The sequence below is a fragment of the Schistocerca gregaria genome, chromosome 4 (genome assembly GCF_023897955.1).
Source record: "Schistocerca gregaria isolate iqSchGreg1 chromosome 4, iqSchGreg1.2, whole genome shotgun sequence".
Lineage (NCBI taxonomy): Eukaryota > Metazoa > Arthropoda > Insecta > Orthoptera > Acrididae > Schistocerca > Schistocerca gregaria.
This window is the reverse complement of record NC_064923.1, coordinates 449,223,052-449,240,370: the sequence shown is the minus strand read 5'-3', so window position 1 is coordinate 449,240,370 and position 17,319 is coordinate 449,223,052. Positions and strand designations below refer to the sequence as shown.

At 40.5% G+C, this 17,319-nt stretch overlaps 1 protein-coding gene across 2 annotated transcripts in view; it reads right to left on the bottom strand.

Moving 5' to 3' along the window:
- The window catches only part of LOC126365856 (structural maintenance of chromosomes protein 5), a 164,427-nt gene that overhangs the window by 69,895 nt on the left and 77,213 nt on the right, over window positions 1-17,319 (bottom strand). For both annotated transcript variants that reach the window (XM_050008519.1, XM_050008521.1), the window contains 2 exons: window positions 1,320-1,521; window positions 1,102-1,233 (listed from right to left, as the gene is read on the bottom strand). In XM_050008519.1, the coding sequence (XP_049864476.1) occupies window positions 1,102-1,233; window positions 1,320-1,521 (334 nt within the window). The remainder of the gene's footprint in view (window positions 1-1,101; window positions 1,234-1,319; window positions 1,522-17,319) is intronic.

Sequence of the window (17,319 nt, the reverse complement as noted above, 5' to 3'; positions counted from 1 at the left end):
ACAGTGATAAAACTTAAGTTCTTACAGTAACTGTACTTATTTTCCATTGGGAGTGGCAACACCCAGAGTGGCAGATGAAATTGTCACCTCCAGCATTCCAAGAATATTCAGCACAGGGGATCTGGTCCATGCAGCAAAACTAGTATACAGATAGCAGCCAGGAGGTGGTCTCCCAATGTGGGCAGCGATACAGGGCGACAACAAAGATGCACTCTCCACTGAGTGCAGCAAGCACGTTTGTAGCAGTTAAAGGGTTAATATTTACACATTGAAATTCTACATCAGCAGCTGGTTTATAATTTTTTCTTTCATTTACCAGAATATATCTAAATTTAACTATTATTTTTTAATCTGTTTCTTTTCCTCATTTGGTAAAACTACAAAAATTTAAATTTCTGACTTATGGTGTATCGACAAGTTTAATTACAATGTTTCATCTGGCTTGCAGAAAATGCACAAGATGTGTAAATATATGAAAATTGAGAATCAGAATACAGTATGGGTTAGAATTTACTGTGTGTCTGTAAAATACAAGAATGGTAGAGAGTTATCTGGACTTTCTGCGATTTGTAGCCTCAAAATTAAGCACAAGAAATGTGGTATGGTATTAAGTGGCAGCTGTAGTATATTTTTAAAATATCATGAACAATCTCAAAAATGTAACTCAATTATAATTGTTTTGTTACATGATTACATAAATATAATTTTTTTACAAATTATATGCACCAATGTTAGGCCATAGTTGATTTTAAAATAGAATTACAGTTCATGAGCATATAATGTATTCAAACACAAAAACGAGTGGTGTCATATTTACATTGGTATCAAAAAGTTTTATCCACAGCTATTTGCTACAGTAGTGGAATGTTGCAAAGATCATCTTCAAACACAGTTTTTTATCATCAGCTGATGGTTCCAAAAATATAGGTTGCAGTGATCTACCAGAATAATGCAATCATAACATAACATGGAGAAAGAAGGCAATGCACTCAGATCTTGCAAAATGTTGATTCATAGCATTATTATTCTTTAGTGACTGTACTTTTAAAAATGAAATGATTCCTTTGTTATGATTTCCTGTTTGAATGCTCACATACATACCTCTTATTTCATGGTCTATATACGACACCTTGCTTTTATAGTCTTCACACTTGTGACGAAAGATGTTGCAGGAATCACCGACTTTTGAGATCTGTTCTTGAACTTCCTTCAGCTGAGTGTGTGTAGAGTCATCTGTGTAAAAGGTTTTATGCCATAAACTATTTAGTGAACACAAAGGTAAAAACTTAATTCATTATCAATTTCATTGCATATCTTACCAGACTGTTTACTGAGCTCACGCAAATCATTCTGCATTTTGTTCAACTGTAACTGCAATGCCGCCAATTCTGACTCTCGAGATTTCTCTGCTTCAATTTTCTTTTTATATTCCTGATTAACATATTCTATTCTCTCAGATACAGGTTCTCTAGAAACAGATTCATTTTTCAGAGTGTTTATTTTGTCCCTCGTTCTTATTTTCTGTAAAATAAAAAATCCAATTACTTACAATCACACAAAATATTAAAAAAAATCAACTACCACTGGATATGAACAATAATATATAAATACTGATAGCTCTTTTTGTAATTTTGCAGCAGTGACACACCATGTTGCCACTGTAATCAAAACAATTCAAATTTCAAATACATATTGTAGTGAACAAGCACAGTACAAAACATTTACTACCTATGCCAAATAGGATAGGAAAACGGTGCTATTTCAAAGTAAGTATACTTCAGTATTATACTCAAACAGCATACTATCATAAGGACATATGTGAAAGTAATCTCATTACTGAAAAGCAGAGATGAAATGGCTGGTTTACTAGTTTATCTTCTTGATAACAGAAATTCAAGAATGGAAATTACTCAGAAAAAAGAAAAAGAGAAGCCTACAGACAAAACCATATGTTTCTCTCTGTGGCTATAATAACAAAAACTGCTGATGACTGGTTGTCAATTGACATGCATAGAGGAGAAAAATGAAATGCACACAAAGAAGGGAGTGTAAAGCCAAGATAATGGGGAGGGTAGGGGAGAGGGGGAGGGGGATCAGCTCTCTGCAGTAGTAGCAAAATTTTGGATTAATAGAGGTATTCATACCAAAGAGTGGTATCTTATTACCCACCCAATCTACGTAATAACCCAATATGTCACTGTGTCAATTCTGCTTCTAACTCCATGGGTAATTCCTGTGAACTACTCAGATGCATCACCTGCCAAAGGGTGAAAGCATCCACTTCATCTACTGGCTGTGCTACTACTTGTGCAAAATTTATGTGACTGACAGAACAGCTAAATATCTTTTAACCTGTTAACCCACTGTGGTGAACTGCAAGCTCAAGCAACCTGAACATGATCACAACACTTCCTTGTCAGATTCCATTCCTGCACACAATGACCTCTGATACTATGACTGTACTCCCCTTTCCCCTTTCACACATCCTGGTTCCACACTTTAATTTTTGTTACTACTATGAATCTACAGGTTTGTTGCATCAAATTTTGTCATGCTGCCAACTGAGGGACTGTATACCATGAACCTTGCCTTTCAATGAACATTTACTGTTTTTAAACTGCAATTTGTATAAATCCATTTGTAGTCAGAACTGAAATGACTTTGAACAACTGCTGAAGAATAGTAAACCTTTCTGTAGAATATAGAAAAGTCTTGATAGGAGTCAGAGGCACACTTGTGTGTTTCATGCAGCAATGTTGTCAACGCTCACTGTGAGGTATCTTGAGAATGAAAGAAGGTTTGTCAGCTGCTGTTTTCATCAATGGACAGATGACATGTTTGGAAACAAGAGACGATGGAATATTGTTACATTCTCATGTTATTATACATGCAAAATCTGTAACGTATTTGGAAAAGAACAGGTGTTTTCTCAGGTTCCACCATAAGCATATGTTCAGAAACAACATACTCAAACGGAAAAATTAAACATTTGTGAGAAGCCAGATCAAAAATTTCAATGACCATTTCCTTTGCAGCAATTAAAGGTGTGCTATTAGGTTCCACACTAACCTTCAACTGAGAAAGCATATAATATTGGGAAGAGAGAAATATTTGTGACAAGAAAGATTATACATTTTATTGCTGCTTATATGTAGGATGTAGTGAAGGGAGACGAAAATTTAATAGTCATGGGTGACTAGAATTCAAGAGTAGGAAAAGGGAGAGAAGGATACATAGTAGGTTAATATGGATTGGGGCTAAGAAATGAAAAAGGAAGCCGCCTGGTAGAATTTTGCGCAGAGCATAAGTTAATCATAGCTAACACTTGGTTTTAGAATCGTGAAAGAAGGTTGTATACATGGAATAACCCTGGAGATACTAGAAGGTTTCAGATAGATTATATAATGGTAAGACAGAGATTTAGGAACCAGGTTTTAAATTGTAGGACATTTTCAGGGGCAGATGTGGACTCTGACCTCAATCTATTGGTTATGAACTGTATATTAAAACTGAAGGAACTGCAAAAAGGTGGGAATTTAGGGAGACTGGACCTAGATAAACTGAAAGAACCAGAGGTTGTACAAAGTTTCAGGGAGAGCATAAGGGAACAATTGACAAGAATGGGGGAAAGAAATACAGTAGAAGAAGAATGGGTAGCTCTGAGGGATGAAGCAGTGAAGGCAGCAGAGGATCAAGTAGGTAAAAAGACGAGGACTAGTAGAAATCCTTGGGTGACAATAGAAATACTGAATTTAATTGATGAAAGGAGAAAATACAAAAATGCAGTAAATGAAGCAGGCAAAAAGGAATACAAACGTCTCAAAAATGAGATCGACAGGAAGTGCAAAATGGAAAAGCAGGGATGGCTAGAGGACAAATGTAAGGATGTAGAGGCTTATCTAACTAGGGGTAAGATAGATACTGCCTACAGGAAAATTAAAGAGACCTTTGGAGAAAAGGGAACCACTTGTATGAAAATCAAGAGCTCAGATGGAAACCCAGTTCGAAGTAAAGAAGGGAAAGCAGAAAGGTGGAAGGAGTATATAGAGGGTCTGTACAAGGGTGATGTACTTGAAGTTAATGTTATAGAAATGGAAGAGGACGTAGATGAAGACGAAATGGGAGATATGATACTGCGTGAAGAGTTTGATAGAGCACTGAAAGACCTAAGTCGAAACAAGGCCCCGGGAGTAGGCAACATTCCATTAGAACTACTGACAGCCTTGGGAGAGCCAGTTCTGACAAAACTCTACCATCTGGTGAGCAAGATGTATGAAACAGGCGAAATACCCTCAGACTTCAAGAAGAATATAATAATTCCAATCCCAATGAGAGCAGGTGTTAGCAGATGTGAAAATTACCAAACTATCAGTTTAATAAGTCACAGCTGCAAAATACTAACGCAAATTCTTTACAGAACGAATGGAAAAACTGGTAGAAGCTGACCTCGGGGAAGACTGGATTCCATAGAAATATGGGAACACATGAGGCAATACTGACTCTACAACTTATTTTAGAAGCTAGATTAAGAAAAGGCAAACCTACGTTTCTAGCATTTGTAGACTTAGAGGAAGCTTTTAAAAATGTTGACTGGAATACTGTCATTCACATTCTGAAGGTGGCAGTGGTAAAATACAGGGAGCTAAAGGCTATTTACAATTTGTACAGAAAGCAGATGGCAGTTACAAGAGTCGAGGGACATGAAAGGGAAGCAGTGGTTTGGAAGGGAGTGAGACAGGGTCCTAGCCTCTCCCCGATGTTGTTCAATCTGTATATTGAGCAAGCAGTAAAGGGAACAAAAGAAAAATTTGCAGTAGGTATTAAAATCCATGGAGAAGAAATAAAAACTTTGAGGTTCGCAGATGACATTGTAATTCTGTCAGAGACAGCAAAGGAGTTGGAAGAGCAGTTGAACGGAAAGGACAGTGTCTTGAAAGGAGTGTATATGAGGAACATCAACAAAAGCAAACGAGGATAATGGAATGTAGTCAAATCATGTGATGCTGAGGGAATTAGATTAAGGAATGAGACACTTAAAAGTAGTAAAGGAGTTTTCCTATTTGTGGAGAAAAATAACTGATGATGGTCGAAGTAGAGAAGATATAAAATGGAGACTGACAATGGCAAAGAAAGCATTCCTGAAGGGGAGAAATTTGTTGACATCGAGTTTAGATTTAAATATCAGGAAGTCGTTTCTGAAAGTATTTGTATGGAGTGTAGCCATGTATAGAAGTGAAACATGCACGATAAATAGTTTAGAAAAGGAGAGAGTAGAAGCTTTCGAATAGTGGTGCTACAGAAGAATGCTGAAGATTAGATGGGTAGAACACATAACTAATGAGGAGGTACTGAATAGGATTGGGGAGAAGAGGAGTTTGTGGCACAACTTGACTAGAAGAAGGGATCGGTTGGTAGAACATGTTCTGAGGTATCAAGGGATCACTAATTTAGTATTGGAGGGCATCGTGGAGGGTAAAAATCATAGAGTGAGACCAAGAGATGAATACACTAAACAGATTCAGAAGGATGTAGGCTGCAGTAGGTACTGGGAGATGAAGGAGCTTGCACAGGATGGAGTAGCATGATGAGCTGCATCAAACCAGTCTCAGGACTGAAGACAACAACAACAACAACAACAACAACAACAACAACAACATGTAGAAATAGACTGACTCTTTTCTCGTGTCTCATTGGTTAGGTGAAATTATCATCCCAGACAATGATAAAGTGATGATGGTGAAAAATAGCGATACCACAGACTGGTTTAGACAGTAGCAAAGAAGGAAGTCAGAATAAACATTAATGTAAACCATTTACTTTCGTTTATTTTAATTCTCCTTCTACCATCAAAATGTAGGGAATCTGAAAATAGTGTACATTTAAACTTTTTTAGGAAGATAATATTATCAGTAACACAGTTTTAATTTTGAAACTATAATGAAAAGGACAGATTGCTACTCACTATATAGAGGTGATGTTCAGTCGCACACAGGCACAACAAAAAGACAGCTACACATGTGATTGTGCAGCCAAAAGGGCTGCTTCTGACATAGAAAGCACGCACACATCCATGCAAGCACAACTCACACACATGTGACAACTGCCTCTGGCAACTAAGGCCAACTTCGGGATATGGAATACTTGGTTAAGGAGATCTTTTTTATCTCCAGATCAGTGAATATCGCTATCACTGCTATAGACATGCTCTATACATTTCACACTGACTGTGGCGTTGCTGTGTCAGTACTGCTCACCAAATGTTGAAACTTTTGCTTGGAGACAGTGTTCTGGCCACTATGGAATACTTATACCTCGATTTGATTTTTGCACATCTTACGGTCGGGAACCTTTGCTTGAGAAAGGGCTGATTTTCTTTTCGTTATTGATCATAGTGACTGTGGTACATTAAATAAAATAATACAGTTCATAGTATTTTAAAGAGTTTGCAGAGGCAAACACACTGCATAAACTTTCATTATGTCTGATTTTAGCTCCGTATTGTGGTATATGAAATGTATTTGGTTGGTGCACAAGTTGTAGTGTTTTTGATTTGCATGTTGGTATTCCATTTGCTATGGGTTTGTTTACTGATTGTCATTTTTCATTTGTGTTTTACTGTTGTTATTTGAGTTTACATATTGCCATTGGAACATTTCTGACATTTTCTTCTGTTTGAGTTCAACACACAGGTGACATCAGTGGAGGAAACAAAAAACATTTGCACTGTGTATGGGAATAATGCCACTGGACAGAGCATGCCAAGAAAAGTTCTCATTTTTAAGGAGGATCATTCTGACGTTAGTGACTCTCCACATACAGAAAGACTTTCGGGGTTCGATGAAGATCGTTTAAACACATTAATCCACAATGATCCACATCAGTGTACTCAAGAACTGGGAAATGTGATTAGCTGTGATCATTCCACCACCATGTGACATTTGTATGCAATGGGGAAGGCTAAAAAAAATTTAAAAAAAGGCTTATGGGTAATGTGTGTTCTAAGCCAAAATCACAAAAATCAGTCAGGAGGTCATATGTGTGTCTCCGCTTGCTCATCACCAACTGGCTTGAGAACACCACCAACCGTTCCTATTCTGTGACTTTACTAGCTGTGAGAAATGGTGTCTTTGTGCTAACATAAGGAAAAGATAGGAACGGTTGAGCCCAAACAGAGCAAGAACTCCCTATACACAGAGCTGTGTGCATCCACAAAAGATAAAGTTGTGCATCTGGTGGAACAGCAACAGTGTGGCGTACTACGAGTTGCTTCCCAGAAGTGTAACCATTACTGCTAACCCGTAACATCAACATGTGAGACATCTTGCAGAGACAAACCAAGAACAATGTCAGAAGTCTGTGGGAAGTGATGCTACTTCACGATAGCACCCACCCGTATTCTGACTTAACTGACGAAAAACACTAGCCAGTAGTTTGGTTAGGAAGTCATTCCATATCCACATTATTTACCTGATCTTTGGCCTTCAGATTTCAACTTTTCTAATCTCTATCGAACAACCTTCAAGGAACTTCCTTTCTGATGAAAATGCATGCTGATCATGGCTCAACATGTTCTTTGCATCAAAACCCCGTAATTTCTAGTCTTGGAATCAGAGAGTTACTCCAGTGCTGGCAGACTACTGTAAACAGTGAAGGAGAATATCTGACTAAAGTCTCTGTTATGTGTGTCTGTTGTGTTTATTGAACTTACAGAAAACTGTTACGAACTTAAGCTCCAGCCCAATAGATAAGATATCAAAGTTCTATTTAAAATTTGAAGTAGAATGATACCTCATATCATTCTCGAGTTACTGTTTTTATATCCTACAGATGGCCACATGCAGTGTGCCCCATTATGTCCAAGAAGATCTGCAAGCTGCTATGAAATAACTTATTACTTAATTTCAAGAAAATTCATGAAGTGTTTATTAACAAATCTGTCACAGATTCAGTACACACGTTTAGCAACTCGTTTCTAATCAACTGGTTCACTCTCAAGCCTGACCTACTGAGGCTTCAACAAGTGCTTACTTAGCATAGTTTGGTTCTGGTTTGTTAAGTAGGCATATGTTGATTGTGACAGTCATTTGAGGTCACTTTTACAACATGTATTGCCATTTTGAAGTTTGTTATTAAGATCAGGGACCTCCAGTGCAGTCTCAATAAGTCAGGCTTGAGAATGGACCAGCTGATTCGAAATCAATCACCAAACATATGACATATGTACTAGAACTGTGACAGATCTGTTAATAACTGCTTCGTGAAACATTAAAAAGGTTGCTGCTCCTCTATCAATAAAATTGTGAAACTAATTTTTTTTCCCCACATCTTACAGTCTGATACCTTAGCTCAAGAAAGGACTGAATTTCTTTTCATTGTGTGTCACAGTTACCTCACTGCATCAAATGAAGTAAAACATTGCATGAAATTTGAAAGAGGTAAAAACATAGAGCATAAACTTTGTGTATGGTTGATTTTAGCTCACACATTGCAGTATATGAAATGTAGATATGATATTGAAAATTTATTTTGAATTAAGAGCAGAACGATATCTCCTTTTGTTCTCAAGTTATTGATTTTTATATCCAACAGGTGGTCTCGTGCCATGTACTCATTTCGATCCCTGCGAATCGGGAATTATGTGGTCACAACCATTGTCATATTTCATGCACAGTTCAAGACATCGAAATAAGGATTTTTGCAAATGATATCCCGCAAAGAGGCACATACGTTGTATGACAAATACTTGAAACGTTTTTATTCACTGACATATGGAAGTAACCCGTCTACGGCAGTGAGAGATCAGCAGCTCAGTACACATACAGAGGTCAAGAGCACTGTAGGAAAACCCAAGCAGCACGCGTATACACACCTACAGCACTACAGCATGTGGGGCATTGCGGAGCAGGAGAGGTATACACGCCCGCAGCAGTGAAGGGGTTAAGAAACATTTCCTGAGGAATACTACTAACAACGTATGAATGGTACTAATATTGTATCTTACTGTAACGGCTCTTTTCCAACAATCAATATAAATGTATTACATGGGACATCAATACCCAATATTAAAGAGGTACCCTTAAAAATAGTTCTGTGAACCATTCTGCAATCAACAAATATGCTTCTACAGCCTACAGATTACCAAATGATCAACAATGAGTCACTTTACACATCAGTTTTTTATTATTATTATTATTATTATAGCTGCCCATAAAACAGATTCTGCAGCTGCATCCTTTCAATAAAATCTTCAGCCAAACATTACCTACTAAGCTCATAACATGTTTCCACATACAAATACACTAAAATGTGTGATTTTTACATCAACATGTACACTAATACAATGATTCATGTTTGCATTGATACAATGATTCAGTAAAACTAAATTAATATTCTCAGATGTGCAGTTGAGAAATGCCATCTACAATGACTATCTCAGCAGCTCTCAAAATGTGTTAATTATATCAGTAATTAATCTGCTATTTTTCATGGTTTTTCAGTTCTGGCAAACTTACTGTTTTTTTTAGTTTTGCTTCACAAACTGCAATTAACATTTACAACAATATTATGAAAAGGATAGATGACTGCAGTTGCCAGAGACAGTGGTTTTTGCGTGTGCGCACGCTGCTTGCGCACACACTTTCTACTTCAGAAGAAGACCTTTTGACTGAAAGCTAAAATGTGTAGTAGTCTTTTTGTTGTGCCTGCCTGTGATTCAATGTCTCCTCCATACAGTGAGTAGCAATCTATTCATCTCATAAAATAGTACTGTTGTTACATCATAGACTTCCCATTATATGCAGTTAAAATTTATTAAGAAATAAATAACATCTTCAAATTACTTCCAAGAAAACATTTACAAAATGATAGCCCATAAAAAAAACTTTAATGAGAAAAGACATACCTGAATAATGAGTACCACACATGGCAACCAGGATATGCAATTAAGAGAATGAAGAAAACATTGTTTGTGTGGTCCATCAAGGGGAAGTAATTGGGAAATAGAAAACATCTTTAACATTTATTCACCTAATTCAAAAAAATTGCAAAAATACTTCTTAGAAGGACAATCAGTTCTTCGTTGGCATATCATCATAATCAAAGTTACTCTTTCTCCAGGTTATAATATTCAGGAGGTAAAATAGCCCCCATTCAGCTCCCCAGACAAGAGACTGTTACAGATGTTGTCATCAGAAGGAACAAAACTGCAATGGTATGGGTTAGGGTGTGGAATGCTAGATCCTCAATTGGGTGGACAAGGTTGAGAATTTAAAAATGGAAATGGATAGGCAGAAGATATATAGTAAGAATTGGTGAAATGTGGTGACAGGAAGAATAGAATTTTTTGTTAGACGAGTACAAGTTTATCAACACAAAATCGAATAGGAGTAAAGTAGAAATAGGTTTAACAATGAAAGTTCCTAGCAGACTAAAACTGTGTGCTGGACCAAGACTCAAACTTGGGACTTACGCCTTTCACAGGCAAGTGTCCTACTGACTGAGCTACCCAAGCACAACTCAGGCCCTGTATTCACCACTTTACTTCCATCAGTACCTCATCTCCAACCTTCCAAACCTCAAAGGAGCTCTGCTATGAAACTTGCAAGACTTCCTTTCTACCACGAGTGCTAGTTATGCAAGTTTCACAGGAGAGCTTCTGTGAAGTTTGGGAAGTAGCAGATGAAGTACTGGCTGAAGTAAAGCTGTGATGACAGGATGTGAGTTGTACTCATGTAGCTCAGTCAGTAGAGTACTTGCCTGCAAAAGGCAAAGGTCCCAAGATCGAATCTCGATCCAGCAAACAGATTTAATTTGCCAGGAAGTTCCATATCAGAGCATGCTTTGATCTTTGCTGCCGAGTTTAAATCTCATTCAGGTTTAATAATGACTCTGAAAATATGAAAAGAGGTATGTTACTATGAACAGCATAGGCAAAGCATTATAGAAGGCAAGATAAAAAAAGTACTTAACATCAATCACAGTAGTACATGTCGCTATATAGGCTTACTAACTGCATAGACGATGAAGAGATTGAAAAAATGTAAGATAAGCCAAAATAAATTATTCAAACAGCTAACAAAGGTGAAAAATTTAATTTTGATGAGGTCTGGAATTCAATAGCAGGAAAAGAGAAGGAAAAATAGTATAACAAGGAATGGAAGAGAGGAATTAAATGGGAAGCTGCCTGGTAGAATTTTGCATTTAGCACAATTCGACACTGAGGTTGATGGGGAAGGTAACATTCATTGCAGCATACCAGCCGTCAAGAGGGACACAACCTGCAAACTTCGAGACACTGCTGGCAATACACGGCAACGTCTACATGCGGCAACTTTAACGCGAAACATATGGAGTGGGAATCCAACGTAACGAACAACAGTGGACGGCAGCTACTCCGAGAGGCCAGAACCCACAATGCAATCGTAGTAGTACCCTACAACCCTACTGTATACCGTCAACATGGCCTCCCTGGTGTCCTCGCCATCACCATCATCAACGGGGCTACCCATAACGCAGTTGCATCTACCCACTGTGTTCTGTCGTCACACCAATTGCCAATGATATTCGACCTGGACACGGACAGGGTAGCACCACCGGAGAGCCGCAGGACACTGCAATGTTAACTGAGAGCACTTTCGGGTGCACCTGGCACAGACAGTTGCCACCATACCCGACCCAGACGTCATGGAGCAGACGCAGCCACTGTGGCCCTAACATATTACACACTGGATGCAGCATACACAGCCACACCACAAGGACCAAGGAAACCATGGGACCATTCCTGCCAACTGCCTACTAACATCATAAGATGCCATCCAGGAGAAGAACTGGCTCTTTCGTGACTGGTAGGTCATGAGAGACCCCTCCACAAACTGAGCTCAACTGATGTCAGCACCACATCGCGGCCGTAGTAGCCACCCACCAGAACCAAGACTGGCTGGCCTGATCGCAGCAGTCAGGACTGACAAAGGCAGCACATGGAAGACCGTCAAGAGATTCCTGAGACGTTGCCATCGTATTCTGCTGTTGTAGGTGGGATGTGACATCTTCACAGAGCCCGACACCAAAGTCAGCCTGTTAGCAGACGTGCTCACGACTAAATTCACGCCAGTGGTCGACGTCCCTGATGAAGGCCCCATCTGCCTGATTGGGGAGCAGCTGCCTGCCTTCCTGGCCATCAGATCTGAAGACGATGTGACTGAAAAAATCACACAAGAAGTAGTTCAACAACAGCTCATCCTCCTGCCAACCAGGAAGACAGGTGGTTGCAACAACGCGCTGTTGAAACAACTGCTGCCTGAAGCAGTGTGCATCCTGATGACAATTTTCAATGTCATTCTGAAGAGCTGCAGCTACCCCTCAGTGTGGAAGCATACTGAGGTGATGCCCGCCACTCCAAAGGCAGGGAAGGATACCAGGCTGGCCCAGAACTACAGATCAATCAGCCTACTGCCATCCACATCACAGATCAGAAGGTTGCAACGCCACATCAGGGAAAACGGCCTGCTTCCTGACAAGCAGTTCAGGTTCCGCAGAAGGCACTTAATGCAACAGCAGCTAATGCAACTTATGGAGCAGGTGATAGGGGTGCTGGAGAGTCTTAAGTACCTATAGGAGCGGTGCCTTTGACTGTGTGTGGCACAACAGCCTTCTGTACAAGGTGCTTGTGTATGGGGTGCCAGTCTCATGTCCGCCTGCTCCATTTGTATCAACAAGAACGCACCTTCCACAAGCAAACCGACAATGGTACATCAACAGTTCCATCTGACTGACTACCACAGGGGTGTGTCCTCAGCCCCCCTACTGTACTGCCTCTACACAACAGACATCCCAAAAACACCGAGGGTACAACAGGTGCTTTACGCACGACACCATACTGTTCACAAAAGGAGTATGAATGCACAACTGCTGTGTCGCCACCTGCAGCTCACCTGCAATGAGCTTGGAGCTTGGGCCAGCAAAAGGCAGCTGAAATTAATTGTAGGCAAGAGCCAGGTGGCGATATTCACATGAAAGAAGGTGTCAGCAGACATCCGGCCATTGCAGATCATGGGTAGCCCATCCCGTGGTCAGACACTCATCGGTAACTCAGCATGACACTGGACAGGTGCCTGACATGGAAGGTACACAAGGATGTGCTTTTGCTACCCACTGCTCAATTCAGAGACGACTACTCCCAGACTGTGGCAGGACGCTGTACCTAACACTTATCAGACCAGTGTTGAAATACACCGGCATGGGGTAACGTGGTTCACACATCGCTGAAGCTGCTCCAAACTGCGCAGAGCAAAGTCCTCAGGCTTGCACTGCATCTGCCACGAGACGTCCCCACAAGGGAACTGCACCAAATTGCCGGAATATTTCTATTCCATTCCGGGAACTTTTCAAACAACCCTCATAATACTTTGCTTAAGAACCATGAAAGAAGGTTGTACAGATGAAAGAGACATGGAGACACCAGGAAAGTTTCATAGAAATTATGTAATAATAAGACAATGGAAAATCCAGCAATATTTTCAAAAAGAATGTAATAATTCCACAGAAGACAGGTGCTGACAGGTGTGTGAATACTGCCGATCTGTTAGCCTAATAAGTGACACATGCAAAATACAGACAAAATATTTATAGACAAATGTAAAAACTGATACAAGCCAACTCCAGGAAAGATCAGTATGGGTTGTGGAGAAATGTAGGAACACATGAGGTCACAATGACCCTACAACTTACTCCTATCTTAGAAGATAAGACTAAAGGACGGTAAAAACACATCCATAGCATTTGTAGAGCTAGAAAAGCTTTCAACAATATTGACTGGAATCCACTCACTGAAATTCTGAAAGTGGTGGGGATTAAGTAGAGAGAATGAACAGTAACCTACAACATCTAAGGAAACCAGGCAGCAGTTGTTAAGACCTGAAGGACATGAATGGCAAGCAGTTGTGAAAAGGAGGAGGACGACACTGTAACCTCTACCCACTGTTGTTCAATATGTACATTAAGCAGGCAGTTAAGGGAATGGAGAAAGTCACAAAGAGAGAAGAAATTAAAACTTTTGGGCTATTGCAGTTCTGTCTGACAGCAAATGACTTGCAAGGGCAGATGAACGGAATGGATAATGTCTTGAAAAAGAGGTTATAAGATGAAAATGAATATGAATAACAGTAAAATATAGGTCACAGAAAGTAGTCAAATTAAATTAGATGATGCTGATAGAATTAAATTAAGAAATGAGACACTAAAATTACAAGATGAGTTTTGTTATTGGGGCAGCAAGATAACTGATGATGTAAAAAAGAGAGAGGATATAAAATGAAGACTGGTAATAGCAAGAAAATAATTTCTGGAAGCTGTTCCTTTCTATGAGCTACAGTACAAACAAATAAGCCTCAATGTCTGCCTTAAGGACAATCAAATTTGGTTCATGGCAACAAAAATATGTAACCTATAGGTAAAATGATTCTCTTCCTCCTCCTTTTCCACCAACATTTGTCCCACCTGTGGCTTCTACATCTACATCTACATTTATACTCCACAAGCCACCCAACGGCGTGTGGCGGAGGGCACTTTACATGCCACTGTCATTACCTCCCTTTTCTGTTCCAGTCGCGTATGGTTCACTGTCTGAAAGCCTCCGTGTGTGCTTGAATCTCTAATTTTACATTCGTGATCTCCTCAAGAGGTATAAGTAGGGGGAAGCAATATATTTGAAACCTCATCCAGAAACGCACCCTCTTGAAACCTGGACAGCAAACTACACCGCAATGCAGAGCGCCTCTTTTGCAGTCTGCCACTTGAGTTTGCTAAACATCTCCGTAATGCTACCACAGTTACCAAATAACCCTGTGACGAAACGCGCCGCTCTTCTTTGGATCTGCTCTATCTCCTCCGTCAATCCGATCTGGTACGGATCCCACACTGATGAGCAATACTCAAGTATAGGTCGAACGAGTGTTTTGTAAGCCACCTCCTTTGTTGATGGACTACATTTTCTAAGGAATCTCCCAATGAATCTCAACCTGGTACCCACCTTACCAACAATTAATTTTATATGATCATTCCACTTCAAATCGATCCACACGCATACTCCCAGATATTTTACAGAAGTAGCTACTACCAATGTTTGTTCCGATATCATAATCATAAAATAAAGGATCCTTCTTTCTATGTATTCGCAATACATTACATATGTCTATGTTAAGGGTCAGTTGCCACTCCCTGCACCAAGTGCCCATCCGCTGATATATATATATATATATATATATATATATATATATATAAAACAGAAAGAAACTTCCACATGGGAAAAATGTATTAAAAACAAAGATTCCAAGACTTACCAAGCGGGAAAGCGCCGGCAGACAGGCACATGAACAAAACACACAAACACACACACAGAATTACGAGCTTTCGCAACTGGCAGTTGCTTCGTCAGGAAAGAGGGAAGGAGAGGGAAAAATGAAAGGATGTGGGTTTTAAGGGAGAGGGTAAGGAGTCATTCCAATCCCGGGAGCGGAAAGACTTCCCTTAGGGGAAAAAAAAGGACAGGTGTACACTCGCACACACACACACACACACACACACACACACACACACATATCCATCCGCACATACACAGACACAAGCAGACATATTTAAAGGCAAAGAGTTAAGGGCAGAGATGTCAGTCGAGGCGGAAGTACAGAGGCAAAGAAGTTGTTGAAAGACAGGTGAGGTATGAGCGGCGGCAACTTGAAATTAGCGGAGGTTGAGGCCTGGCGGATATCGAGAAGAGAGGATATACTGAAGGGCGAGTTCCCATCTCCGGAGTTCGGATAGGTTGGTGTTGGTGGGAAGTATCCAGATAACTCGGACGGTGTAACACTGTGCCAAGATGTGCTGGCCGTGCATCAAGGCATGTTTAGCCACAGGGTGATCCTCATTACCAACAAACACTGTCTGCCTGTGTCCATTCATGCGAATGGACAGTTTGTTGCTGGTCATTCCCACATAGAAAGCATCACAGTGCAGGCAGGTCAGTTGGTAAATCACGTGGGTGCTTTCACATGTGGCTCTCCCTTTGATCGTGTACACCCTCTGGACTGGAGTAGGTGGTGGTGGGAGGGTGCATAGGACAGGTTTTACATCGGGGGCGGTTGCAAGGGTAGGAGCCAGAGGGTAGGGGAGGTGGTTTGGGGATTTCATAGGGATGAACCAAGAGGTTACGAAGGTTAGGTGGACGGCGGAAAGGCAATCTTGGTGGAGTGGGGAGGATTTCATGAAGGATGGATCTCATTTCGGGGCAGGATTTTAGGAAGTCGTATCCCTGCTGGAGAGCCACATTCAAGGTCTGATCCAGTCCCGGGAAGTATTCTGTTACAAGTGGGGCACTTTTGGGGTTCTTCTGTGAGAGGTTCTGGGTTTGAGGGGATGAGGAAGTGGCTCTGGTTATCTGCTTCTGTACCAGGTTGGGAGGGTAGTTGCGGGATGCGAAAGCTGTTTTCAGGTTGTTGGTGTAATGGTCGAGGGATTCAGGACTGGAGCAGATTCGTTTGCCACGAAGGCCTAGGCTGTAGGGAAGGGACCGTTTGATATGGAATGGGTGGCAGCTGTCATAATGGAGGTACTGTTGCTTGTTGGTGGGTTTGATGTGGACGGATGTGTGCAGCTGGCCATTGGACAGCAATGGTCCCATAACACTCCCCTGTGGCACACCAGAGGTTACTTTAACGTATGTAGACGTCTCTCCATTGATAACAACATACTGTGTTCTGTTTGATAAAAACTCTTCAATCCAGCTACACAGCTGGTCTGATATTCCGTAGGCTCTTACTTTGTTTATCAGGCGACAGTGTGGAACTGCATCGAACACCTTCCGGAAGTCAAGAAAAATAGCATCTACCTGGGAGCCTGTATCTAATATTTTCTGGGTCTCACGAACAAATAAAGAGAGTTCGGTCTCACACAATCGCTGTTTCCGGAATCCATGCTGATTCCTAAAGATTAGACTCCGGGTTTCCAAAAACGACATGGTACTTGAGCAAAAACTATGTTCTAAAAGTCTACAACAGATCGACATCAGAGATATAGGTCTATAGTTCTGTGCATCTGCTCGACGACCCTTCTTGAAGACTGGGACTACCTGTGCTCTTTTCCAATCATTTGGAACCGTCCGTTCCTCTAGAGACTTGCGGTACACGGCTGTTAGTAGGGGGCCAAGTTCTTTCGCGTACTCTGTGTAGAATCGAATTGGTATCCCGTCAGGTCCAGTGGACTTTCCTCTGTTGAGTGATTCCAGTTGCTTTTCTATTCCTTGGACACTTATTTCGATGTCAGCCATTTTTT